This window comes from Emydura macquarii, unplaced genomic scaffold (genome assembly GCF_026122565.2).
Source record: "Emydura macquarii macquarii isolate MOO-44397 ecotype Brisbane River unplaced genomic scaffold, CSIRO-AGI_Emac_v2 contig_3470, whole genome shotgun sequence".
Lineage (NCBI taxonomy): Eukaryota > Metazoa > Chordata > Testudines > Chelidae > Emydura > Emydura macquarii.
In genome coordinates this window covers 8,082,965-8,110,907 of record NW_027133607.1, presented here as the reverse complement: position 1 = coordinate 8,110,907, position 27,943 = coordinate 8,082,965, and the positions used below count along the sequence as shown (strand labels likewise).

Genomic DNA, 27,943 nt, shown 5'->3' with positions numbered 1-27,943 from the left:
CAACGCGGGAGAGCGAAGGGGCACGAGTGACAGCTCCCGCGGCTGGGCCCCGCCCGCTTCGGGCCGCTGCGGCGGCCCCGCCCACCCCCCTGGCGCGGTCTCTTCACGGCGGCGGCGGCGGCGGCGTCTCCATTTTAGCCTGCTCCAGCCCTGCCTCCGCGCGGCCCGCAGCGCCCGGCCCGGCCCCCCGCACCCGCCCGTCCGCCCGCGACCCCGCCGCCATGAACGAGGAGTACGACGTGATCGTGCTGGGCACCGGCCTCACGGTGAGGGACGGGGGGGGCGGCCGGGCCGCGCCGCGGGGGGGCCTCGTCCCCGCTCCCCGCCTCGGGGCGACCGGGCCGGGCCAGGGCCGGGCTGCAGCGGGCGGGCTCCCGCCCCCTTCCCCCCCTTCGCAGCCCGGCCCCGCCCCGCGCCCCCATTTCCTCCCGCTCCCTTCTGGCCCCCCTCCCGGCACAGCTCTGTCCTCGGGCGCCCCCCCATTGCTCGGGGCCCCCCCCCCCATTGCACCGTTTCTCCCACATCGCCTCACTTCTGCCCCTCCCCCCGTCTTGTCCCCCCCCCCCCCGCGAGCCACCTCTCCCCCCGCCCCTCCCCCTCCACTTTCTCTGCCTCGCATCTTCCCTTCCTGTCGGTTGCTCTCCCTGATTCACACACACACACACACACACCCCGCGGTATCCCGGGCTGGGCGGGTCCCCGCGGGCGCGGGGCTGGCTCCTGGCTTGCGGAAGCGCAGGGAGGCGGCCCGGCCCGGTGTGCGGGCGGGGGAGGGGAGCGCGGGTGTGTGTGTGTGTGTGTCCCCCTCTCCCCCCGTGTGACTGCGGTGCCAGGATCCGTAGCGGTGTCTCCCGGGCTGGGGGGGGCTGGAGACCGTGTCAGTGTCAAATCCTGTTCCCCGGAGCTGCCTCTAGGCGGCTGCGGGGAATGCAGTCCTCCGTAGGAAAACAATGAAACGCCGACCGGGCTTTACTGCCTGGGGCCGGCTGCTAACGCCCGCTCCCCCCCGCCCCATGCCATGCACACCTTGGGGGTTTGAGGATTGTCACTCGGGGCTCGCTGATCGCCCTGGGTTGGCGCTGGGAAGGCACAGGCCTAGCTGTAGGGCGGAGGGAGGCCGGCAGTCTTTCTCCCCCTCCCCCCGTAATGCAGCGTTCATGCTCTGTCAGTCCCTGACTGCGGTAGGAGGGGGGGTGGGGAACAGAACAAGCAATTGCGTGGCTGAGTTGTAAACAGTCAGGCAATCTCTTCAAGGGATCCTTTCCCCCCCTGCTTCTGCTCAGAAATTGCCCCTCTTTTTTCCCCTGCTGAAATGTGGCTATCGGTAATTCTCAGGGCTCTACAAAACCCTTGGTCATCTCTTCCTCCTATGGTGGAGGATGCTGCTTTGCAGGTTGCAGATGAGGAGTAACAATGCTGCGGCTTCAGTTCAGTAACAGGAGACCTTATCTGATTTGCTGTTTCCCTGTTGTTCATTCTTTGAAAGGGGGAGAAATCTCCCTCCACCTTAACTCTCTCTACAATACTAGTTTAGTGTGTGTAATTTAAAAAAGTCTGAGATCATAGAATCATAGAATATTAGAGTTGGAAGGGACCTCAGGACATCATCTAGTCCAACCCCCTGCTCAAAGCAGGACTAACCTCAGCTAAACCATTCCAGCCAGGGCTTTGTCAAGCCACACTTTAAAAACCTCTAAGGATGGAGATTCTACCACCTCCCTAGGTAACCCATTCCAGTGCTTCACCACCCTCCTAGTGAAAAAGATTTTCCTAATATCCAACCTAGACCTCCCGCCCTGCAACTTGAGACCATTGCTTCTTGTTCTATCATCTACTACCATTGAGAACAGCCTAGCTCCATCCTCCCTGGAACCCCCTTTTGGGTAGTCAAAGGCTGCTATCAAGTTCCCCCTCATTCTTCTTGGGTTGCAAGTTTCACAGAATAAGATAGGCATTGCTCTTTTCCAGGAATGGAGAAAGAAAATACAATATAGCTGTGAATAATTCCTTCCTTTATAGTTAAAGCTGTCTTTCCTGCCCTTGTTTTCTATTGCTAATTTGGGCAGACACACACTTTTCCTTTTGAGGTGGATGGGCTTTTCCCCCCTTCTTCTTGACCACTGCTACCTGTCCTATCTTCTAAAAGTGCTGAGTGAAACTGACAATCCTAGTTGGTTTCATACTCCTTCTCCATGTCTGCTGTTTTTTGAGTTAGCAAGAGAGGATCATAGCAACACAAGCTGCTCCCTGTCTTTCCTTTGGGAGATAGGGCTTCTGTCTTGTCTTTTGACTGATTTTAATGCCACGTGAGATTAAAAACTAGGGAAACTGCTTGACATTTCCAAGTAACTAATGAAAGAGACTATTCAGAAACACTTCTGTGTTTGGTTCTTTCTACTATAGTTTGACACCACTAATGCCTGAGTGCAACTCCCTAGGATGATATATGTTAGTGATGAGATTGTTACAAGTGAAACACAGGATGGTGAAATTGAGTTGGCAAGCCACACACACACACACACACGGTGTTCATTGTGAATTTGTGACTGATATACAAGACAAAGGGGATTATTCTCTTCTAGTTGTCCAGTTGTAATGTCCTTCATTGTTCATCTTAAGAACCTGTATTTTAACAGATCACATTGGTTGTAACCTATTTAAGAGCTGCAGGTGATCAACAGATTTATTTGACTGGATATGCTTATGTAACTGGTGATATTGTTATAAAGTGCTTTGAGCTAAACTTAGATAGGATTTAACTGTTATTTCTTTGTGCTGTAGTGCCTAGGGGCTCCAGTCATAGTAGGTCTTGAATTTAATTGTGATGGTTCTTCTAAAGGACTTTCCTCTTCAAAACAGTACCACGAGGAGATAAAATTGAGCTTTTTGAAAGGGCAGACTCAAATGTTGGGGAGTGAATGCATGGCTATACCATTTCTCCCCTTGTTTCCAAGGTATTGGGATTGATCACAGTACACTGGGACTTTGAGAGGGAAATAGATGACCAGTCAAAAGTAGAGGTAAACCTCAAAGCTGAAAGCTCATTCAAACATGACTACAGGATTCCCTCCCTACTCAAATAAATGAAGTAACAAACAGGAAGTTTGAAATGGTTGTCCTGTAGTCAAAGGTGGCAGCAATTATCTTTGATAACAGAATCCTTTGAGTCCAGTGGTTACTTGGGGTAGGGGCTTAGAGAATAAGCTACAACAGAATGACTGGAATAACCTCTTTGCCTTGTTGATCCCGAAGCCCCTTTTGAAACTTTACATGTTTTCACCATCTTAGCCTAAATGAACCATCTCTCTGAGAGGAGCAGGAGAAGGTTCTCTTCAGAGGCCTGGCTGGGTAGATGGATAGAGCATGTTTACAAAACTTTTTTGAGGTGGGTGCTTTATGGAAGGCTTGAGAAGCCCTGGAAGAGTTATTGGGGGGGTTCACATTTGGTGTGTGTTTTTGAGGGGGGCATGGAGGGATGTCAGAGTTCCTAGTGATGAGGAACCTTAATATATGTTTACATTGAAATGCCCTTAACCTGCTTGTCAGAAGTAAACTTACTTATATCCCTGTGAATTAGTAAAGTGTGCCAGCACTCAAAAGTCTGACTGTACAGTAGTGTTGCTATGCTGCACCTGTCCTTCAAATTGCCATCCTATCAGCACAACTTTTGGCAGACATCACAAATGTTGCTGAGCTCTCAACAGTGAGATCAAGAACTTTGGAATTCCAATTGATAAAACACAAGATACAAAATCGTCTTCCTTACATGTATCCCATCAAATGGGGTCTGCTCAATGAGTTCCCCTCCTTCCAAAATGCTCTATTCAATGCCATATCCTATCACACGACATGCTAACATTTTTCCCTTTGTGACATCCCACCACCTTTTTCTTTTTACTAATTTAAAATCAAATATTGTTCAAAGGGCATTTGTTTCAATCTTTTTGTCACTCACATCAAATGTGAAATAAAATTAGTAAATTGTCAGTTTAAAAATCACCTAAGCCTTAGTACTGGTGTGTAAAAACACACCATTGATTGGTGATCATTCTAGACAGGTCCATATGTTCGCTGTTGCATAAACGTTGTGGAGTACCGCTAACCTACTGTATTATCAAATAGTTAACTTTGGTACTTACTCAATTGAGGTCTCATGTCACATTGGGGAAAACTTGCTGTACAAACTTAAACCTCTCTTATGAATACCCCAAGGCATCACATCACTAACAATTGAAAATTGATTAGGAGATCTAATTGGTTTTTAAATTTAAAACAAGCTAATTCTAGAGTTTGCTTTCCCAAGCAGCTTGGTGGGATTGGTAGCCTACAAAAAGCAAACCACCACTTATGCCAATTTGACTTATAAAAGTGTAGTTCTTTTATTGTTACTTTGTACCTTTAGTGTGAGATGGATCAATTGCAACATTAATTAGTCATGGTATTTATTGATAGAGGTGCTGAGGTGTTTGTGCAACCTTAAATTACTAGGAAATGCAGTGTTTTTAGATTTAAAATTACAGCTGACCATGTGAACTCATTCATGACAGATTTCAGTCTTCTGTCTGTAGGAATTCAAATTTAAATGCTATTTGTGATCTATCAAATTGAAAATGGATCAAAATTTCTCATGGAACATCCTCATACATCTTAAGACAAGATATGATGCCTGCCTGCTTGCATGTCTACCAGAACTACAGTTTGTATTTTCAGAGCTGACTGCTGCAAACTATGATTAAAATACAACACCAAAGTTAACAAAGGCCCTGCAGTTTTCTTACTGTGTCCTAGAAATCATGGTGGTGAATAGTATTTCAAAGCTGCATGTCAGTAGACTCCTAATAAAGTCTCAACCTTACTTATTGTAGTTAGAAGTTAAGTGCTTAAGGTGCTTATTAGAGTGAACCTCTGTCTTGGTTTGGGCCTGGTGTTGGCTGGCATCATAGGGACAGATAGAAGCTTCATTCCATGAAATGAAGAATAGTGATGAATTTTCAGATTGTAAGAGCATGGGTTGAAGTGAGGAAGAGACTAAAGAATGAGATTTTGCTGGCCAGGAATCACTGTCAAAAATTTTCCCATAGCATGCTTACTTGAAAAAGGCCTAGATAGGCTGACTCCAAACACTGTGGAAGAACATGTCTCACTAATACTGAGGCCTTTCCAGTATCTGAAAAATATAACTTTAAACAAAATTAGTACAAAACCTCCTGTTACTAATTGTTTTTCCTATCCTTATTTTCTTAGTCTAATAAAAATGAAACTGATTAGTGTAATGTCTTGAGCTCACTTCAGAAAGTGAAGTGTACTTGGGACTGGAGGAGTCTGGTTTGACTGCTTGTTGAATCAATATACATTCAAACCAAGTAATAGTCATAACAGTATCTCCATAGGAGTCTTCATTTTGTGTCAAATAGTAATACACTGAATTAGATTTTTTTTCACCTCAGCAAAAATTATAACTAAATTGTATCCACAGATTAAATTGCTATACAAAAACACATTAATAGATACCTTGAATTGTTTTCTATAGGACCAGCTAACTCAGCTTTTCAGCTTGTCAGTTGATATGCAAATTGGGGTTGATTTGTAACTGTATAGATAACTAGTTTAGATTCCTTGACCAACCTAAATTTACTTCTGGGGGAATGTAATTTCCAGATGGGTGACACACTGTTTCTTGCATCAGCCCATCTCATAATCTGCTACCAGATCTGATATCTCACTAATCAGAGCTTTAAAATTAGCTGACTAAACTCTCTTCTACCTTGATACTCATTGGCTGGGTTATACTACTGATGGTGCTGTGAGCCTGCTGGAGGTTTGGGGGGGGGAGAGCTTCGCATATAAATGCGGCTAGGTAGGGTATGTAACTTAAAGATGAGCAATATTTTCTCTAGGAAGTGAAGACCTTCACTTACTGACATACTACCTGTCAGGATCACTTGGGCTTCCCTCTTCTTAGGTTAGAACACTTGTGCCTCAACTCGTATCTTAGAGTGTGCCTTAAAATCAATATTTAATCTTTTAAACTAAAATGTCACAAGATCACTTGAATACAGAATCCTTCCTTCACAGACAATGACATAATTGGCTGAAGTTTCTATCATTCTGGCAGTTCAAGGCTGTCTCTGAACTCCTGTCCTACTTGGCACCAAACTCTAGGAGAAAATCCATACAAACTCGGACTTTTTTCCCTTGAAGGTTTTCAGTTTGAGAATGAAGACGTCTGCCATCTTGGCAGCAGCAGACAGAAGCAAGTCCCGTTCATATAAACGGGAGGTCACTTGATGTCCTTGCTTGTGAAAAGCTGTCACTAGGAAGCTTAACTTAAGCCCCAGTGCCTCTGAGCTATCTTTTTCCATCCCTGCGTTATGGGTTCATATCTTAACACTTTCCTTACCTGTTACTGTATCAAACTATGTTGAATCACAAACTCTTGGATGCATAGGTGTGGTAAGCATGAGGCGAAAGGAAACTGCTTTCATCTATCTGACAACTATTGCATTTTGCAGCATCTACTAAGGGCTCTCAACCTGTTTTGAAGCCTGTGTGCCATGCCCTGGACAAACAGTCTATGCCCCAAGGAGCTTGCAGTCTAAAAGAATCTATCACTGACTGATGTGCATGTGCTACCATGGCTTATTGCTGCATGAGTATGGTTTAATGCGAACGTTCACTTTTCTCATAGGTTGAACGATCTCTTGGGTGTTCATGTTTATATGCAGAATAAACAAAATGCACATGCTAAGCCTTTTTCTCATTGCTTACTCATTCTTTTCTCGCACTTTAAGATTCCCTGGGCCTTGATGCAGTTTCAACAATATTTTATGTTCCAACAGCAACTCTAACTTCTTTTAAAAATGACATGTGGCAGACTCAAGGGCCTGATTTGGTTCTACCAGCAAAATAGGTGGAGGGCCACAAACTGCTGCTGAAAGGGAAGTTTGGCAGTTAAAAACAATTACTTTCTCCACCTCTTCCTCCTTCATTCCCAGGGGCTTTTCTTCTGTTCTGACTAACTTCCCCATCCCAATGTAACTTATGGACATAAAATTTCAGCAATGGGGTCCCAGGTGTGAACTACTGCACCATGGCATGGGATTGACCTCAAAAGCCTGATCAGCCAGCAATTGAGGCTTGGGACAATCTACCTCTGCAGCTATATTCTAGAAAAAGATGACCCATCAGCCTGATACAAGACACAACAGGCTTGATGGCTGCCTCTTTCTGACATAGGCATGTGGCCTTTGGGTACAAACTGCTTACGTTGGACTCCAGTGCTGTGTACTAGAATCTGTTTTTTGGAGTTCTGTAGTGTAGCAGGCCATTAGTTGAATGGATTTTTATTTATTACAAGTGAATCTTAAACACAAATTTACTAGTTCTTTAAGACTGAACTACAAGAAGAATCCAGGTTAGACAAGTACAGAACTGAAGGAATGAGGCAACTGGAACACTTTCTAGGACTTCCACCAAGCCCCAGATTCAGCTCCTGTTTCCTTTTAAGATTGCCCTGATGGAAGTGGCATACACTCACTTCTAACACCTGTGAATAGCCTATTGAGAGAGATGAGGCAAGAGATACTTAAAATGTTTCTTTGCATCACTAATGGTGAGAGGAAGTCAGATGACATCTGGCTTCAAGTATTTAATTATTGAAGGCATTAGATGAGAGATGCTAAGTTGACTCGTTTTTTTGCAGTCCTAATCAGCTTTCTCATGGCTGAACTCGGGCATGGAAATTAGCAGTGCTATACCACCACGTGCCAGACCTGACAAGTCAGTGTCTTGGCAGATTTTAATTTTTCAGCTAAGTCACTGTAGACTCATGGTGGTTGAACAGCTCCAAAGAGAAGCCATTCTGTTAATGAGGACCTGTCAAGTCAAATCCACAAGGTTATAAATGAAGACTCCACAGGTTAATTTAGTGAACTGAGTCAAGGGTTTCAAATCAGCCACTGACTATGTAATGTGTGCAGATTTATTAACGGAACTAACTGCACTTGGTTAAATACTGTTAATCACTTTTAGAATACAGTTTAGTATTTTCTCTTTAATAATAAAGACACTGATCCCATATTCAAATCAGCCATGCATTCCCCAGTATCACTGCTCATCCCATTCTAATCAGCAAACATAAAATAAGCTGCCTTTAGATCTCAGGCCACTTCCTTTCTAAATATCTGGGTGGGGTTGGAAGAGGGGAGGGGCAAATGTGTATTGTAGCATGCATGGGAAAAGTGACTCTGAAAGACCCTTCGCTGAGAATAACCTGTAAACCGGAGGGAGTTGCTGACAATTATATCAGTGGTGCTTCAAATCAAGTGCTGATCCTCACCTACAACAGTGGTAAATGTAGGGAAGTTGTCTCTTGGATAACTTGGTCCCAAACCAGTTAGGACTCTCTGGGCTAAACACTAGACTGCCTGGATTAATTTACCAGAGCACTGTTGTGACGTGGATTTGGCTGGGAACATCTGCTAAATCAGGTAGCTGCATTTTTTGCATTAGATCCAGGTTTTCGGGCCTTGATTGTCTGACACACAAGGCATAATAGTAATCCAGTTCTGAAGTGGGCAATAGCATGAATAACTCTGAAAGGCCTGAATCACAATATTCTAATTGCACCTGGTGAGAAATACTTGTTCATAGCTGCAATGTTGGTTTGCATCCGGGCATCATTAGGATCTAATGCATTTACAGATAGCAATGGCTACCTCTATCAGGTAGGGATGTTGCTAATCTTTGCCAGCTCTGCTTCTCTGACCATCAGTGTGATCTTTCTTTCTGGATTGAGCAGTAGCCATGCTTATCTTCATTCAGGCCAAACACAATCTAGACATGGAGTTATTATTTCATGTGGGTGGCATGTTGCCAACCATCAACTCAGAAGAGCTTCACAACTTCCTGGATTCTGGTGGTGGTAAGTGTTGAGAATGTTGTTGTTGTTGCAGTGTTGTCACTGTTCTTGGAGCTCCGATGTCAGCCGCACTAGCAGACAGTGCAGCATGATGATTGAGCAGATCTCGATGTTCCTCATAAAGGAGGATCATAGGCTCGGTTCGGTTGCACAGGCACTCGGCCAGGTTTATTGTCCATGAAGCACAGTACTATCATCCTGGCTCCATGGTTACAAGTACAGTAACATGTATGACTGCGACAATTGCATCCACTCAGTCAGCGCACCAGTCAGCCCCCTTGGCTGGCTAAAGAGGCCTTTCCAAGGACTTCTTTTATACATTGAAATAAACAAGTTATGTATTACATTCTAGGTGTTGCTAGTTACTATCCTTCTCCTTATACCTGTTCGTTCGAACAAAACCTCCTTATCCTGTCATCCTATCCCTAACTTACAAGGGTTTGATGTATTCCTGTACCATCTCTTCAGAATGTGTTTATGTAGTTACTTGAGAACTCTAGGTGTTTTTGTACTGTCCTCTCCGGTCAGGAATATGCTTACTTGGTTAGCTAATAAGTAGAGTGGTATTCTGGTTCACACTTAGTTTATGCCTAGGGTCCAGCAAGGCCTACATCTGGCACTAATGGAAAAAAGTGGCTGTTTTGTCTCAAGCAGAGGACAAAAACAGTATACATAGCTACTATAATATACTAGCAAAAGACTTGTAGTCAACTCAGTGCTTCATTTGGGGCTTGTCTTCACTGCCAACAGTTAGCTCAAGCTAGTCTAGCCATCGCTTTGCAAAAGAACACTTGCACTGCAGTGGTTGGATTAATAGTTGATGATTTTGAGTTGCTGCATTACTGGTTTGAGCATCTGCTACATCCTCTCTTCTTTCTCCTCCGACCACCCTCCCCTCCCAACAAAAAACAAAACCCCAAATAAACACAGGCCAGCTAGTTTAAGATTAAAGTGCCATTTAACTAGAGCTCAAGACTTGTATGGATGGGAGTCAGGTTAGAGGCAACACTCCAGCTAAAGCTTGAGTTAACAAGACAGTAAAGACAAGCCCTTTGTATTCTAGTTCAGCCCCAGTGTTCCAGCTGTCTAACAGACTTATCTAAGAGCAAACAAGGGTTGACTGTAGTGTAGCAGAAACTTTTAGTTCTGTAGCTATTTTTTTGAACTGTTAAAATGTAGACCTACAGTGGCAGATGCTTGTATTGTTAACCACTGTGGGTGAACAGGTTCCCTTAGCATTGTGGTACAGCAATGTAAATGAGATATCCAGTGATAGACTGGATTGTGGGAAAAGAGAGGGTGGTGGACAATGCTGAGAATAGTAGTAAACTAGTCACAGCATAAGATGAACATGAGTGAAAGAGCCTGGCTAGATGTGATAGCTTTTTGGCTGACCGCTGCATGCAGCAGCTTTTCAGGAAGTTGGGAGAAGAGGCATTAGTTTCACTGAGGAAGTAAACTAAACTTTGGGCCATTCTAGGAGGCAACTTTTGGAATCTGAATGTCTGGAGGATGAATATGAACATATCCAGCTCTAGGTCCGCCAGCTGTTAGCTTGGCAGATGAAAGCTAATAGGCATGGCCAAAAAAATCTACCATCACTGTTGATGCCTCTGACAGTGGCTGTAGAGGTCAGTGACTGAATGTGGAGAACTACCACTTCGCTCTGAGAGGTGGTCCCTGTTGAATAGGGTTGAGGCACAGACTGCATACGCCTTTGCTGCTTTGTGTTTCTCTGGCTATACAACTGCTTCAGGGCGGCAAATACTACTTAGCCTTTCTGCTCCAACTAATGGAGATTTTTCAAAGCTAGTTAGTTGGAGTTGTGTGGCTAAACCCCCTATCTTCAATGGCAGTTGCCTGGCTAAATATAGTTAGCGCTGAAAATCTGTGTAATGTTCTTTGAAGAATCCAGTTTCATGGATGTGCTCCGGCTGTCAGGTCAGAGGTTCCTCAACAGGACAAATGTAAATGTATTCTAACTTCAAACATATGAATGGCAAGAAGGGCCGCAACTGGGTCATTATTAAATGGCTAGTGGCTTCCTTGATCTAATGTTTAGTAACCTTTACCTAGAGAGGTGGTGGAATCTCCATCTTTAGAGGTTTTTAAGCCACGGCTTGACAAAACCCTCGCTGGGATTATTTAACTGAGGTTAGTCCTGCTTTGAGCAGGGGGTTGGACTAGACCTCCCGAGGTACCTTCCAACTCTAATATTCTATGATTCTATCTCTTCTTAAATGGTGCAGGCAGCAGCAGTAAAAAGCCATTTACCCACCACAATTTTAAAGTCAAATTCATAAGAACCATGGTTTATCTATGCACTCTTCTACATCACGCTGCTGAACAGAAACAAATGGCAAAATAAACCTTCAGTTTTAACTGAAGCTTCCTAAGGAAATATCAAGGCCTTGAGTCCATCAAGACTTGGCTAGCACTTCTAGTGCTGATCTAGCAGCAGTTGCATCTCTCCAGAGGATGGGCATCTTTAAACTAGTCATAACCAGTGGCCCCAGAACAGAAGGCTTTCCTGGTTTGACACACACGCACTGCAAAACTTATCGGGAGAGTCACAGTAGTTTTTGTTTTGAACAAAGCTCAGCAAACTGTAACACAGCTTGGGTTTTCTACAGTCCATTCCAACACTGATGCCAGGCACTGCTTTCCTGCTATCTTGATGGGCAGAATGGAGACTAGCATGTCCACTGAAGATAGGACAAGAATAATCTGCAGCAGGGGGGGATTTGTTAGATATTAGGAAAAGCTTTCTAACTATAAGGATAGCTAAGCTTTGGAATAGGCTGCCAAAGGGGGCTAGTGGAATCGTTATCATTGCTGGCTTTTAAGAACAGGCTAGATAAGCACCTGTCAGGTATGGTTTAGTTAGTACTTAATCCCACCTTGATGCAGGGAACTGGACTAGATGATCTAATGAGTGCCCTTCCAGCCCTACATTTCTGTGATTGTGCATGGCTCTAGTCTGCCAAAGACATACAGCAGGCTGACAAGCTTCACTCTGAAAAAGAAATGTTCACAAAGTGGAATAATGCTTCAGACAGTATCTAGAACAGCTGTTTTGAAACACTTCAACACTTGACATCAATGGCTTTATCACAGAAATGCTAAAGACTAGCAGGCTTGTATTGACTTTTAAATCAACGTTTGACTTTGAGTTGCTTGCGTCTATTCTGTTTTTGCTGCTTAAGTTGTCCTACATTAAATACTTCAGCATGTACTCTTTTTGTATGAGCATCTTCAAAAGATGCCCATTCCTCCTTTGTCTAGCTGGTGGTTATATTCCCAAAAACTCTAATTTCCTGGCATGGAGCGACTGGATACTCACCAAAATTAAAAAATGTCACTCTTGCTGTCTAGCCCATATTGTCCCTATGAGCCATCTTGCTTTTCCCATCCAATTTATATTTATGGTGTAAAACAGTCAAAAGTGGTTTTGGTGCTGTTAAGTTTCCTTAATATCTGGGTAAAGATTAAGGTGCTGCTCCTCTCCTCAGGACTTTGACTGAAAGCCCTTGACTTGCTCCATGCTGTTTCCAAGAATTGAAGGAAAGAGGATGGGTGGGGGGGATGACCTAGCCCTATAATGGAAGCAAAGGGCTCTTTCTCTGCATTTAAAACCTCCTTATTTGTATAGGAATGCATTCTCTCTGGCATCATGTCAGTGAATGGAAAGAAGGTCCTTCACATGGATCGCAACTCTTACTATGGAGGTGAAAGTGCATCCATAACACCACTGGAGGATGTAAGTACTAAACTAATACTATATTGTAGTCACTCCTGTACCTAAATGGCCTTGCTTCTAAATCTGTGGGTCCTCTTCCTAACTGAAGATTGAATCTTGCCCCTATTGCTAAGGAGAGTCTTAACTGCGCATCATGCCAGGCATGCAGCTAGTACAAGAGTGGAAGAGACCAAAATGTAGCTTTTCCCTAAAACAAAGGGATGCTACCTCTTAGCGCCTTTGTTCCTTATACTTGGGGAGCTTAACACTAAGGGCAACTCATTCAGTGTCAAGTGTCAAATCGTTCAGTGTTCGTGCTAATATCGAGTATTTAAACATGTCTCTAGAAACAAATTGATCCAAAATAGCTTCGTTTAGAGTGTCATGGATATGACTTGGCTGTTTTCTGTATTACTGTCTTGTACGCTGAGTGACATGACCATGGCATTTTTATGCCAATGTATCGATGTCTAGCACTGAAATAGGATGAAAAGTAAAAGCACTAATGTGTATTAACCCAAAAGTAACTGATTGGGATAGACTTAATTGCTTAGTTCACTTACACATGAGGATTGCGAAACTCTTTGAACATCCTAGTCCCAAAGCTACTGTTGCTGCAAATAACTGATTAATATTCTATTAGGAATTGATCTCGGCAATCTCAACACCTATTCCTACAATATAAGATGAACAAAACACTTATTCACATGGAAACTTGATTAAAAATCAGTCTCTCAAATACGGATATTCTTTGCTCTTCCGCTCATTGAGGCGACAAACTTGATCAGTGGAGTGAAATTACTCTTGCAGTATTATACACCTGCAACGTCAGTTCAGCAGGTCACAAACCTGACAAGCTTGTCTCCAGTTTAAGGGCTCTGTATTGGAGGAAAATCAGACACTGAGTAAAACAGGCCTACCTGATGCTATACCTAAAGTAGCAATAATTTGACATGATTTGCACATGGAATCAGTCAGTCCAGTTTCCACCAAAAAATGCTGGCTGGCCCAGACTTGCAGCGGGAGGGCTATACGCTGGGGTGGTCATGAGGAGCATAAGCATTTCTAGTGATGAGTTGATGACCTTACAGATTCATTAATGATACAGTGGAGAAAACATGCACTATTAATAAATCTGTCTAAAGCTTTACAAAAGGTTTAACATACCAGGATCTCCACCAGAATCAATGGGACGAGGAAGAGACTGGAACGTGGACCTAATTCCAAAATTTCTTATGGCTAATGGTAAGTAATTTTTAGCTTAAATCAGACCAAAAATCCCAAGCTAATAAACTTTCTAAGCATCAGTCATTCTAACAGCTACTACTGCAAGAAATCAGGCTTTAGTATGTAATCTAGGGTTTGAAATACTGCTTGTCCAAACCAGCCAGGCATGAGATCATGGTCTTATGTATTACAAGTAACATCTACCCTCGGCTAGCTAGTTACGCATGTGCCATAGTTCTAGCTGTCTTTCCAACTGAGATGTTGCATATGAAGATCTGTCTCAGACCCACTGTAGCATGCTATGCTACTCTAAAGGAATCCTAAAAACAACTGGAATATCCTTTAAAGGTGAAGTGCTACATTCTAAAACAAAGTACCCCCATAAAATAACTAATTAAAACCTGTTTTGTGCACACAATCCGGGGAAAAGTTGAGCCATGACTTATGAAGAGTTTATGGGAAAAACACACTTTAAAAAAAAAAAAATCAACCCTGTCTGTGCTTTAGAATTTTTAGCTAGAGTGGATGCCATTAGGCTGCACATCCCAACTGTAGGAAGAAACAGTGACTGCCGTTGTGGAGGGTGGGAAAATATTGAATTCAAAGAGTCAACAGCCTCTGTTAGTGGCGTGCATACTTCTTGACTCCAGTGATCCCTTCCTGACCTTTTTCCAAAACTAACTTCTCTAACCACTGACAAGTTCAGTAATACTGAGTTTCCTGCCGCTCAGTGTTTGAGTGTTGAGTACTGAGTGAGCTGATTAGCGTTCTGGAATGGTTTCCTCTTTCATTGGCAGCTGCAGAATTGTTAGGTTGCCATTGTCTTGTTGACTGGTCAACAACTTGTCCTGTGGTATGCTCCCTAGGAACTTAATACTTTCAGTCTGACAGTGTTACTTCTGATGACTTTTTGTCCCTGAAATGTAAGGGATAAGACACTAACAAGGATAAAACTTCACTTTGCATAGTGACAATGCTACATAAAACCAGCTGAAGCTTGAATGTAATAGCTCTAGAACAGTTCATTATGTTGGACCTTCCTTGTGTGCAGAATTCTAAACTCACTAAGCCACAGACCCACACGAAAACAACTAGGGATGTGACTTTCTGTCAGTAGGCTAGGTAGTAGTATGTACTTTCCTATCAGGGATGTATTCATGGCGTCTAGATATCCAATCTTATGGACCAGAGCAGTACTCCTGTCCCTGCTACTACAGTCTCTTTTCTATGTAGCATTATTTGCAAAGTTGAAACTTAAGAAGTCTAAATGTTGCTGCATGCAGTAGGTTCCATAATAAAGTGGCAGGGATACTAATAGAGCAGGAACTGTTTGTAATATTCCTGTATACTTACCAACACGACAGGGAACTTCCTTGGATACTAATTCACACTGTTAGGCTGCTGTAAGCTGGCTTAAAACTAATAAAATGTCAACGTTTTCATAAATCTCTACAATTTGTATGTGCTAACCTGTGGAAATGCTGTGGCAGAGCTGTGCTCCCAGCATTGCAGGAGCTCATCCTAAGATGCAAAACCACCCTTATAATAATGGGAGCTTTGCAAAAAGAAAAGTCTGCTGCCCTTCAGACAGTGATCACCTGGCTACAGACGTGCTGACTGACTCATCAGAGGCTGACTTCTTTCTGCTGAAACTTTTTGATTGCAGGTCAGTTGGTAAAGATGCTGCTTTACACAGAAGTCACTCGCTACCTAGACTTCAAAGTGACTGAAGGAAGTTTTGTCTACAAGGGAGGAAAAATCTACAAAGTTCCTTCCACTGAGGCAGAAGCCCTGGCATCCAGTAAGCTGTTATACCTTGCTGTGTTATGTTATTGCTTGGCTCCTCCTGGGAGCTCACAGCTGTAAGCTTAAATATTTGGCATGTCCTGTGACTTGAGTTGTACCAAGGTCGTTGTAGGTCTCAGATGAACTGGGACTGGTTCATGGCTGTGTTCTTAAACAACCACCCTAACCCTACTTCCTGCAGAAGGCACAACACCTGGCCCTATTCACGGGCATCTCACGGAGCCTGTTCTCTGGCACAGCTGGGTAGCTAGGGAAGGCACAGTCCTCCAGGGTGCATAAAGCTGCTGCTTAGCCGGCCTGGACCACATCAGCTGGTAGAGGCAGAAGTATATATCTGGGGTGAAGTGAGGCCAGTGCCAGCATGATGGCACAGAACCGGAGCAAGGTGAGCCTCATGGGGGACTTGGCCCCACTCTTGTCCCATTCTGACTCCCTTCCCCCACACCTGTTTGTGTTGGAAGAATGGCTGGGCCAAATTTGAGTGGTATTGCAACCTCATGAGCCAAGTCATAATGCCCCACATTCAAATTTGGTCTGACATGCTGTGCCCCGTATTCCATCTTGGAAGGATGGTCTAAAAGGTGCAGCATGGGACTAGCAAACCAAACTGCTCTGACTCTGCCATAGACTTCTTAGCTTGTAGCTTTAATCTGCCCATTCCCAAGTTTCTTCACTACCAACGAAGATGCTTTCTTGTCTTGTCGGCAAACTAATGTTGAGTCTCTTCCTCATGAATGTGTTAAATATCTAGTCACCTGGCAAATCTGAACTCTCATTTCTTTAATACAAACTAGAGTCAGCTAGCAACAGTGATGGTGAATGAGTGAGCTGTTTTGTTTCCAAATAGTATTCTAGTGGTGGTTCATGGTATGGTGCGATTTGCTAGGATGGTCTAAAACGGGTTCTCAAACTGGGGCCAGGACCCCTCGAGGGGTTGTAGTTGTTGGGGGGACAGGGGGATTGCATGCTGTCAGCCCCTGCCCATGCTGGGGCTGTGGTTGTCAGCCCTATGGATGGCTGACAGCCAGAGGCCCTCAGATCTGGATGCCCTCAGCTCTGAAGGCAGCGCCACTCCCATCAGCAGTGCAGAAATAAGGCATGCATGGGAGGAGGGGTCATCACTTCTGGGACAGGGCTCATCACACCCTGGAATATTTTCAAAAGGGGGTCCCAGCAAAAAAAAAAAAAAGTGAGAACCCCTGCCACAAAGCCAGGCACTCAACACCTCTCCAGATATTAAACTTGGGATACTAGTAGTAACCTCTCCAGTAAAACAAGACCGCTCAGAATCTTTCACAGGTCAGGGGTACCTTACCTGTTGACAAGCTGGGAGATGATCTGAATGCTAGTTAGGATACTGCATGTACTCCCCAGATGTAGATCTCATGCATGATATGGATGGGGGATCTTTTGTCAGTAGCAGACATGGCTGTTAGCAACCAAGAGAAACCAAGTCCAGATACAAAACAGCACCTCTTGGTTACCCATTCAGATCACCCTGTTGCGGCTAGTCTCCTGTCCAGATTAATTGACCTTCTATAAATTCTCTGGAGTTCCCCTTGGTCAAGTTCCTATAACTTTTTCAGGTTCACTGACATGTAAACTCCTGAGACTCCAGGAAATCGGTGTGTTTAGCTTCTTGCTCAGTAGCAATGCCATCTCTTGGCGTTTTGGAGTCTTAGGGTGTGTGTACACTAGAAATGCTACAGTGTAGATGCCACAGCAACAGGAGTGGTTCTTCCGCTGCTGTAGTAAATCCACCTCTCCAAGAGGCCTTGGCTAGGTCAAAGGAAGAATTCTTCTGTTGACCTAGCAGTGTATACACTGGGCCTTAGGTTGGCTTAACTTCGTGTCTCAAAGTTCTCACCCCTGAGCGAGGTAGCTAGGCTGACCTAACTTTGTAATGTAGACCAGCCCTCAGACTCTTACATAGGATTAAGCAGGCAAGATGCATAAACTGAGGAAGTTATTTATGAAGCCCTGTTAGTTTCTGGTGTATCCATTGCAAACAACATGATAGTCTAGGCACTTGCAGTCATACACTGTGGTCCTCGCACATTGCTATTGTGAGTCACACCTCAATCTATCATGGAGCAAGACTCACTCCCACTGGCAGTCATATGCCTGTACCTGCTACAGTTGCTTACATGGACCAGCATTGCATAGCCATCTTTGGCAGGTGTGAGGAACTAAGCCATTAAGTTCCTTAAAATTATTGCAAAGACACTCAAATGTGAACTGAATGTGGCCAAAGAAATGTCTGGCCAAATCTGCAGACTCCTCAAATGCTGCTGCTCTCTGCCTAGTTCAGCATTGCTATCAGTTGACATGACTAGCTTTGCTTCTGCTCAGAACTCTGTGCACAGCAGTGGAATGATCAGGTCAGTGTCCTGTCTTCAATTTGGGGAAAGCTGGCAGTAACAGAGGTAGTTTCTAGCCTTTTGGGGAGGACCCAAATGCAGTGGGAGGGGAAGGGGTGTCTGTTTCCCCGCATGTTGAATAGGGGAGAGTTCCTTCTCCCTTAGCTGGAGGGTAGTAGAGCTTAACACAGACTTCTGCTAGTCAGAGCTTACCAAGCATGGTCTGTGGGTCAGTCCCCTCCCGTCTTCCAGTGACTGGAAGTAGTGGAGGCCAGGCAACACGTAGGTTGTCTCTGAACTCTCTGGGTGTGGCTGTGATTCTTCCTGCCTCAGTGTCCGGCACACTTGCCAAGCTCTAATAGGCAGTTCCTATGGTAGATGCTAGCATTAAGCAGACTGGTTTTCCATGCTTAACTGGATTTTTGTCCTCTGCCGCCTGAATGGCTACTTCATATTCTGGCACAGTTAATTTAGGGTTGCCTTGGGGAAAGATTAAACTTCTTGCTGTCTAGGGCTAAACAAAGCCCTTCATCTGCGTTCTAATGGTCCATGGTCTTTGCCATGGAACTGGTGGGAAAAATTACTTTGAAAAGAAATTCAAAATAGTTCAATTTCTCATCTTTGATCTGACTCATTCTTTTGGTGTTGTAGGTTTAATGGGCTTGTTTGAGAAACGCCGATTCAGGAAATTTTTAGTGTATGTTGCCAACTTTGATGAAAATGACCCCCGAACTTTCGAAGGTGTCGACCCCAAGAAGACCACGATGAGAGATGTGTATAAAAAGTTTGACCTGGGCCAAGATGTCATAGACTTCACAGGCCACGCCCTTGCGCTCTACAGAACTGATGAGTAAGTGGTAACGATTCACTGGCTTCTCCTAAAGTCAGCTGGGACTGCACGGCCAGTGAGTTGGGGGAGTCTTTCAGTGTCATGGACCATCTCCATTCGCCCCAATGTACCTTTCTTGAAGTAAATCTCATGCAGTAAATCCCCTGAAGTGCTGCCTGTTGGAATGGAGCCACTGGGTTTTCAATACTGAATTGGTTTTTTCACAAGCAGAAATATCCTCCAGGGTTACTTAAAGGCCTAAATGAGTTCTCTAATTGTACACTGAATAAAGCGTTCTCTTCCCTTTCAGCCTGACTGAGAACTCTTCTGAAGCATAAGCCTTTAAGGGGAAGCAGTGGAGTGGGAGGAAGCGTGGGGAGCGTAACTTCGTGAGGGATGAATGGTCACTCTTAAAGCATACCCTGATCCAAGGCTATCTGGGGGCTGTGTAAACAGCAACCCATTTCCCCAAACACATTTTACAGTCTCGATTCTCTTTTTGCAGCTACCTAGATCAGCCATGCCAAGAAACAATCAACAGGATTAAACTTTACAGTGAGTCTCTGGCTAGATATGGTAAAAGCCCTTACCTTTATCCCCTCTATGGTCTTGGAGAGCTGCCTCAGGGATTTGCAAGGTGAGGACTGGGCTCAAGAACTTGTCTCAAATGCATCAATTGTACTGGAGGGTTGTCTGTTAGAATCTTCTGTGCAGATTCTGCTGAGAACCTTTAACTATTAAACAGCATTTCTTTAGCTTCCCTCTCTTTAGGAAAATCCCATTGTGGGATGAGCAGCATCAGCCAGCAGCTGGGAGGGGCCATGTAGAGCTAGGAAGATACTTGAATAAACATGGGATTTGAATAAGCAATGTGGATGGGGAGAGGGGGAGGCCATGTCTTAGTTCTCTGGCCCCAGGTTAACTAAATTGATTTGAAAGGGAAATGTCTTTCAAACTCTGCTTCTCTCTGCACAGATCTGAGCTGTGCTTGATGCTAGGGGTTTAGAGACTGAAGAAGGGGGCTTGTCAGTTACAGGAGTGAGCGAGAAGCAGACACCATTAATATTGGCTTAATTTAGCACTTAGCAGGACATCTGAAATACTACAGGAACTGATGAAGCTGCCTGTGTGGGACTTCAAAAAAAAAAAAAAAAAAAAAGTCACCCAACTAAAACCGGGAACTACAGTAAAATAGTGCAGTGGCTGGTATTTCTACTTTAGGTGTGCCAGGATGTACTCCAGCTTCTTCATAACTGAGGCCCTGCTGGCTGAGGTTCAGAATTACTAAACCTTTCTGAATGACTCAAAGGGAGATTTCTATAAGAATAGAATGTTTGTTCAAAGTCCAAACGTTAAAGCTGAAACCGTATCCAGCTTTTGTGAATAGACTCGGCTTTTCCACCACTGAGCGGTTGCCTGAACACTGCAGATCTGGGAGTTTTACTAGTGGCTTGAAGCCTGTTTGGGTCACTTGGCCATCAAAAAGCTCAAGTAGCTGATTCTGACCAGTCAGCAGATGTAATCATGGTTTTGACTTGTCCCAAGTACTAGCTGGTGTCTTGCCTAGAGTTGACCGTAGTTTCCTCCTTTTTGGCCTTACGTTGACAGTCTTTGACTGTTAATCAAAGTGGTAAATAGTGACTGGACACGTTGAGTCTCTGCTTCAGTAATTCCTGTCCAACTTCAAATATAAGTTGCTTAAAGGAATAAGACTCTTCTGACTCCAAACTAAAGGCTCACTGACAATTTAAATGGCCCACTGAGAAATGGTCAGTCACCGAGACTTGGGCAGGGCATGTGCTCCTGGGGAAAGTGGGGGGTTGGTAGTGGAGGGGATTTCTTTCTTCTCTAAGTCTCCTAGCTCGGACTCCTTACTGAGGCCAAAAGACTGTCACCAGAAGCTCAGTCACTTCCAGTGTATGCAGCAGCCTGCTAAGGTGCAGTAAATGAACAGGCAGCTGTAAAAAGGCTGTAGCAAACATGAGGCTCCCTTATGCTAAAGTGTTGCTACTCTTGTAGGCTAAGTGCTATTTACGGAGGCACCTACATGCTGAACAAGCCAATTGAAGAGATTGTGATAGAAAATGGCAAAGTGGTTGGCGTGAAATCTGAAGGAGAGGTACAGTAATGCTTATAGATTATTTTTTCAAATACTTGCTGTTCGAGACCTCTCCTCTGAAACTGCAATAGAGCAAGTGTAACTCAGGCTTGGTTTGGTATGCACACAAACTAGTTTGAGCCATCAGGATTTTTTACTTAAAATCTTAAGGTTGCTTTTAAGCCCCAAAAGCTGTGCCTCTGGAGTGAAGTGGTCAACAGACAGTAAGGAACTCTAAACAGGTGAGCTTCAGATGTTCTCTGAAGTAGATCTAGAAAATAGCTTCTGATGGATTTTATCCTAAATCCACGTTCTGGATGCATGTCAGAATTGTTGTATTCCTTGAAAGCTGAGGAGGCAGTTTAATCGAAACAGAACATCTTTCCTTGTACCTGTCAGTGCATCTAACTTGAATAGGAAATTGACTCTACCCTTGATAAGATGTGTTAGTGGCTCGTATATTTCTGGCACTGAATTTCCTTACCACTTCCCTAGATAGACAGACAGTAAATCAGCCTCGCAAAACTCTCAATTTGTGAATCCAGGCAGAAAAATCTACTTGCCCACATCTGATGGAAGCTCTAAATATACCCTTTACTCATCTGACAATTTGCTCGTTGTGCCAGTCAGTTTTCCAGGGCAAGGTGAAGTTGTTTCACTTGCTAACGACCTCCATGATACAGATGCTTCTTAATCTTTAAATTATTAAAAAATGGCACAATTGTTCATACGAGGGTGAATCCAAATAAAACGCTACAAGTTACAGATGCTGTACATAGCAGATATCTAACTTGTACTCAGATACTGTTTCCGAATCTCCAGATGGCCCTGACTGGACATAGGCATTCATAACCTTAATCCCTCTGATACTGACGGGGCTGATCTTGTTCAATGTCCCTATGTTCTTTCTGTTGATACATCCATAAGCTTGTACAATGCAAATGCAAAGTTACACTAAACAAACATCTGGATTAAGAAACCAACCTTGGCAGTATGTATTGATGTCTAACCATTCAATAGTCCTGCATATAGCTCAAAAATGTAGAAAAATGTAAAGTCTCTACAGGTGGTTTGGAAAATTGCATATAACCACTTGTATTGAAATGATGACCTGTACAAAACTCTGGCCTACAGCAAATGGTGGAAAAACCCATCTCGTACTGAAGGTGGAATACTAATGGGTGACACGGAGAGAATAGCTCCTAAAGGGAATGCTTCAGAGTACTGGAGGCTTCCCTGCTCTAAGCATTTACTTCTCCGCTGTGGAAATCTAGCCTGACTGTTTGGTGCAGTGTCACTCGACTGTAAACAACTGCCTCATGGAACTAAATCTAAAATATGTGTTTTGTTTTGCTGGTCAGCAGTGGTGCTTCTCGTCCTCATCTCTAGTCAGAGAAGCTAAGAGGCTACTCTGTGCTTGAGAAGGTTGGGGAAACCTGCTCTTCCAGCTGAGGAATTAAAGTTTGTGCTTTGTCTGTCCTTGGCAGGTGGCCCGCTGCAAACAACTCATCTGCGATCCCAGTTACGTCCCAGATCGGGTAACAAAAGTTGGCCTAGTGATTCGAGTAATCTGTGTCTTAAACCACCCAATCAAGAACACAAATGATGCCAACTCCTGCCAGATCATCATTCCACAGAATCAGGTCAACCGGAAATCAGGTGTGTGGGGAAGAGTGGCTGTCAGGTGCTTAGCATGTCTGCCTAAGCAGGTGTTGCGGCAGACTGTTTGCACTTAGCTTGGTACACACTTTAAATCCTTAGTACGTGGACTTGTCTCCTCTGGACAAATGAAAGCGTTAGGCTGCTGCGAAGTAATGAACTTTATCAATCAGAAAGGAAAACATTTAAACAATTCCTAATAAAACAGCTCAGAAAGCCACCCTCCCAGAGAACATGATCACCTTCCTCTTCTAATAGCTTGCACATGTGCTTCCTCTTGAGGGTCCTCAGTATCTTGGTCTAGCCGCCCACCTCCTTGGATCCCACACTTGTCATATGCAGTATTTCTTACTGGGGAAGATGCTAAGATGGTTGTCCATGTGACTTCAATGCAGTGGGTGCATTGTGCAGCTCAGATCCTGTCTCGTCTATTCAGTTCAGCTTCCTCTTTAATTCTGCACTGCTCTGCTGTCTGGGGCTGGATGCGCACTCCACTCTTGCACACTTGCTCTGTGTTCTCAGCATTGTATGTTAGTAATACCTGGGCTCCTTCCCCTACACAGGAGTTCCTGGTCCTCTCCCTTGTGGATGCTGGATTGGCTCCTGATGGAGACAGCTGCTAGCTGTTTCTGCAAGTGATGGTATCATTTAGGCATGCAAAGCCCATCACTCTCCCCAGCCAAAGATGTCCAGGTGTTTCATGGATCCAGGGTTTGAGCTGCTTACTGCCCTCCCACAATCCAGACAGGGACGCCTCTCTATCTGAAGCGCCAAGTGCCAGCAGAGCTACATGAGAAACCCAAAAGATTTAAGTGAAGTTTGCATTTCAGACTGACGGCAGGCCCCAAACCTAGGCTTTCATGCTTAAATCCCTTGTCTGAATCCAAAGCATCCAAGCGTTTGCGGTCCAATACTGTGCAAGGACATGTGCCAGAATGTGAAACTTGCTGCTTCCAATTAAGCTTGGATCTGGAAACACGCAGGCCTAAAACTCTCTTGAAGGGTTGTGATGCACTGGCTGATACAGAGCTGCCCTCTACTGGATATAGCGGGATCTGCCCGGTCTTCAACTCAAATGATTGGCCTGAAGAGAAGGGTCGCTTCTTACTGCTGGCACTTACCTTCCTTTGCTCAAGCAGTGGAGGCACAGCCCTGGGAACAGAATTCAGCCCTATCAGCTGATGGGCGTTCGTGTGGCCATAGACCTCTCCAGGGTGTTACAAACTCCTTGAAATTAGGCATTTTATATAAAAACCCACTGCATGTAAGCTCAGGGCTTGATGTCTGTAGAAGTCTGAATTACATGTAACAGGACAATGGTTGCCTCAAAGAACTTAAACTAGAGCTAAGATGAGACTCGAGTATAGGACGAAAAAGAAGGAAACCAATGTGAATGCACATCCATGTGGCCCGGCTAGGTGGGTGAGTCAGCTCGCATCCAAAGCAACTGCCAGCATTTGCCTAGCTCTTATCATGTGATCTAGATGGACTCTAATTCCTTTAATGTTTTCCAGATATCTATGTTTGCATGATCTCTTCTGCACACAACGTGGCAGCGCAAGGAAAGTACATAGCCATTGCTAGTACTACTGTGGAAACAGGCGATCCGGAGAGAGAAATCAAACCTGCCTTAGATCTGTTGGAGCCCATTGAGCAGAAGTAAGCTTTCCAGCCTGTATCAGCAATCTAGCCGCTCGTACGCGTTAGTGATTACTAAACTAGCACGGTGGGCTAGTTAACTATTACTGCTGTGTGGTGGTAAAGTCTGGGTGTCTTGTGATTGTATTCTGACCTCGAGAGGTCATTTGGCAGATGCGGGAGGCTGGAAGGCCAGTAAATACTCCTCATCATAATGAATCTGTTACTGGAATTCCACTCGACTTACTCTAGTGCTCTGTCCTAACACCAAAAACCTTGTGTATTCTTGCTCCTGGGTTTTGGCATTCGATTGATATGACAAGTTACCTGACTCCGTCTTTGTCCTTTCACTGGGAAGAGAGGTGTTGGGTAGCATTTAAAACATTCTGAAAAATGTCTTCTCTCCTAGGTTTGTTAGCATCAGTGATCTGTTTGCACCAACTGACTTGGGAACCGAAAGTCAGGTTAGTATGAAACAGCGAACTATCAAACTGGTGTGTACATGTAAGGGGAGGGGGAGGGCATCTCAAGACACTAAGCCTGAAAACTTATTTTCCAGATCTTTATTTCTCGCACCTACGATGCTACCACTCACTTTGAGACGACGTGTGATGACATCAAAGATATTTATAAGAGGATGATGGGCTCAGAGTTTGACTTTGAAGAGATGAAACGCAAGAAAAATGATATCTATGGGGAGGAGGAGCAGCAGTAATGAGCTAATGTCTAATTAGGAGAAATTAAATCTGCTAATATGAATATAAGGAACTTATTGAACACTGTATGAAACTCAATATTGTAAGGCCTGCTTTTGTAATCACATCTCTGAGAGACTGAAGAGTACTGCACTGGTAAATGCTCCCCTGGATATCATGTGTTAATTTCATTTTAGTAGGGCTGCTGTCCAGAATTTGGCTAATTACTGACACTGATTTAACTGTTCACTAACCGTGTAAACAAAAAGCAGACTACTAAACTATTTTTTTTGCAAACCTAGACTTTGGTGCAAACTGAAATAACTCATTGTCACATCTTACCTTTGTATTTTTAATCATTTGTAAACCTATTTCCCAATTATGCGATTCTGGTGGATCAGTAAACTTTGACCGATGCCATTCAGACCTGACACCAAGATAACTCTAAACGGAGCACTCCATTATTGTGGACAGCATCCCTAAAGTCCTTCCCATCAATCTTAACTTTGTGGCAAATTGTATTATGGACAAAGCCCACATATATTGTAGCAGCAAATGTTGGCATAGTTTTAGGCACAGAACCTAACCCACACTTCAGCTTCTAAAACTGTTTACATCAGTTGGGACAACTGTGCCTAAGGTTCTTGTGTGTGTCAATCTAATAAAATTGAGAGAACAAATTACAAAGCAGGCATGATGTGAAAGTATTTTCTGTACCCTATGTGGCTTTTTGGACCAAACTGCGCTGCAGTATTGATATGACCGAGCCTGTGCTTCTGATGTCTCTTGAAAAGGCTCAAATGATTTCTGTACTGCAAAGTAAAGCCAAATTCTGGAAACCAGTCCTGTGCTCTGGTCTGATTCACTCCTTTGTACAATAGCATCTGCTTAAGATCTTAAAAGATGCAGGCCTGCCACAGAGGGGAGCTTCTGTGGCTTGTAATAACCATCCAAATACAAGGGAAAAGAGTGGACTTAAACATCCTTGGCTTGACTTTCAAAGCTGCTGGGCACTTACTTTCAGAGCAGCTGAAGACTGTAAATTGTAATCCATCTCATGGACACTCTGTCCCTCCTGACTGGGGTAGGGGAATAGACCGGATCAATCACTGTGCAAGGATTGTACTGTGGCACCTCGGCTAAAACCCTCCAGTCCTTACTACTAGCATTACGTGGCCCTCTTCTCACTCCCAGCTGAAGTAGGATGTTTGACAGTTTGGTGTTTGTGGCTGCACACCAGCTGTATTCCTAGACTTTCTATCCAGTCCCACCAGGCCTGACTATTTTCATTGCCCCTCAAGTGCCAGTGCTGCAGTTGAAAACTGCACAGAATCACCTGGTTCTGGACTGCAAACTCCTTTCTAGTGTGATGTCCATTAACAAGCCCAGCTTTGGCTGCTTTAGACATTGATGGGTTTCTCCTTGCTGGTGGGGGTACTTCAAACTTTTGCCAGCTGGCTTAGTCTGTCTCATTTCTGTGTTCACACACAGCAATCGCGCATTTACCAGAACTAGCTTCGCAGGCTACAGCTCAATGTGAGGGACTAAAGCGGTACTGCTACTCCTACCGCGGTGGGCATGGCGTAAAGCAACTGCTGACCCAGGTTTGGTAAACTTCCTCTGAACCCTAAGACTCCTTGCATGGGTAGGGTAGGAGGTGAGAGCGAGCACCACTGTCTCAGTGCAGAGCTTCTTCCTCTCAGCCCTCAATCTGAGTCAGAATGACTTCTGTAGGAAGCGAGGGGCTGGCTGTGGCATTAATGACTCGGGGGCCAACTGAACAATACAGCCACATGTACAAGGAAGTTATTTTGCTACCCTACGGCTGCATGCTAAATTTGAAATAAACTCTTGAATTTTATCACTACCCCTCAAATTCCTCGGTAGTGCTTTTGGAAAGAGGCAGAAATGAAAACTAATTTGGTCAGTTGTGAACCAAGCTATCACTTCTATGCCTGACCTGTTTTCAGGTATTTCAGTAATGTGCTAAAAGTGGGCATTACGCCATGGATACAGTGGAGGCAAACGACTGTAGAATATCATGCCCCCCTCTTTGAGAAGAGGGCTTCTCTCAACATCTTTGTAGGATTGGAAGCTACTGGTCTGTAATAGGTAGTAATAGGTGTGTTTGGTAGAGCAAATCACTTCCGGCTGTACAATGAATTGGAGGACCACTACTGATCTGGAGGATGGGGTGGATTGCCCCCTCAGCAAGTTTGCAGATGACACTAAGCTGGGGGGAGTGGTAAAGGATACAGTGTGACCTAGACAAACTAGAGAATTGAGCCAAAAGAAATCTGATGAGGTTCAACAAGGACAAGTGCAGAGTTCTGCACTTGGGCTGGAAGAATCCCATGCACAGCTACAGACTGGGGACCGACGAGCTAGGCAGCAGTTCTGCAGAACAGAACCTGGGGGTTACAGTGGACAAGAAGCTGGATATGAGTCAACAGTGGGCCCTTGTTGCCAAGAAGGCTAATGGCATATTGGCCTGCATTAGTAGGAGCATTGCCAGCAGATTAAGGGATGTGATTATTCCCCTCTATTCAGAACCGATGAGGCTACATTTGGAGTAGTGTGTCCAATTTTGGAGCCCCCGCTACAGGAAGGATGTGGACAAATTGGAAAACCTGGTGGAGAGCAACAAAAATGATAAGGGGGCTGGAGCACATGACTTATGAGGAGAGGCTAAGGGAACTGGGCTTGTTTCTTCTGCAGAAGAGAAGAGTGAGGGGGGATTTGATAGCAGCCTTCAACTACCTGAAAGGGGGTTCCAGGGAGGATGGAGCTAGGCTGTTCTCAGTGATGGCAGATGGCAGAACTAGGAGCAATGGTCTCAAGTTGCAGTTGGGGAGGTCTAGGTTGGATATTAGGAAAATCTTTTTCCCTAGGAGGGTGGTGAAGCACTGGAATGGGTTACCTAGGGAGGGGGTGGAATGTCCATCCTTCTAGGTTTTTAAGGTGAGACTTGA

At 44.4% G+C, this 27,943-nt stretch overlaps 1 protein-coding gene across 1 annotated transcript; it reads left to right on the top strand.

Moving 5' to 3' along the window:
• GDI2 (GDP dissociation inhibitor 2) lies at window positions 1-25,813 on the top strand. The gene is made up of 11 exons (XM_067535027.1): window positions 1-266; window positions 12,573-12,680; window positions 13,805-13,904; window positions 15,553-15,687; window positions 18,704-18,902; window positions 19,387-19,518; window positions 20,901-21,000; window positions 22,467-22,638; window positions 24,153-24,297; window positions 24,686-24,740; window positions 24,836-25,813. The coding sequence occupies exons 1-11, from the start codon at window positions 222-224 to the stop codon at window positions 24,989-24,991; spliced, it is 1,347 nt and encodes a 448-aa protein (XP_067391128.1). The 5' UTR covers window positions 1-221; the 3' UTR covers window positions 24,992-25,813.
• Window positions 25,814-27,943: the final 2,130 nt, after the last annotated feature.

What these genes read in the sequence shown, in the direction of transcription:
- GDI2 (XM_067535027.1), top strand. Translation starts at nt 222, where the DNA reads ATGAACGAGGAGTACGACGTGATCGTGCTGGGCACCGGCCTCACG. An exon ending in GCGCTCTACAGAACTGATGA is followed by an intron (nt 18,903 to 19,386) that starts GTAAGTGGTAAC and finishes CTCTTTTTGCAG; the next exon opens with CTACCTAGATCAGCCATGCC. An exon ending in TCAGGTCAACCGGAAATCAG is followed by an intron (nt 22,639 to 24,152) that starts GTGTGTGGGGAA and finishes AATGTTTTCCAG; the next exon opens with ATATCTATGTTTGCATGATC.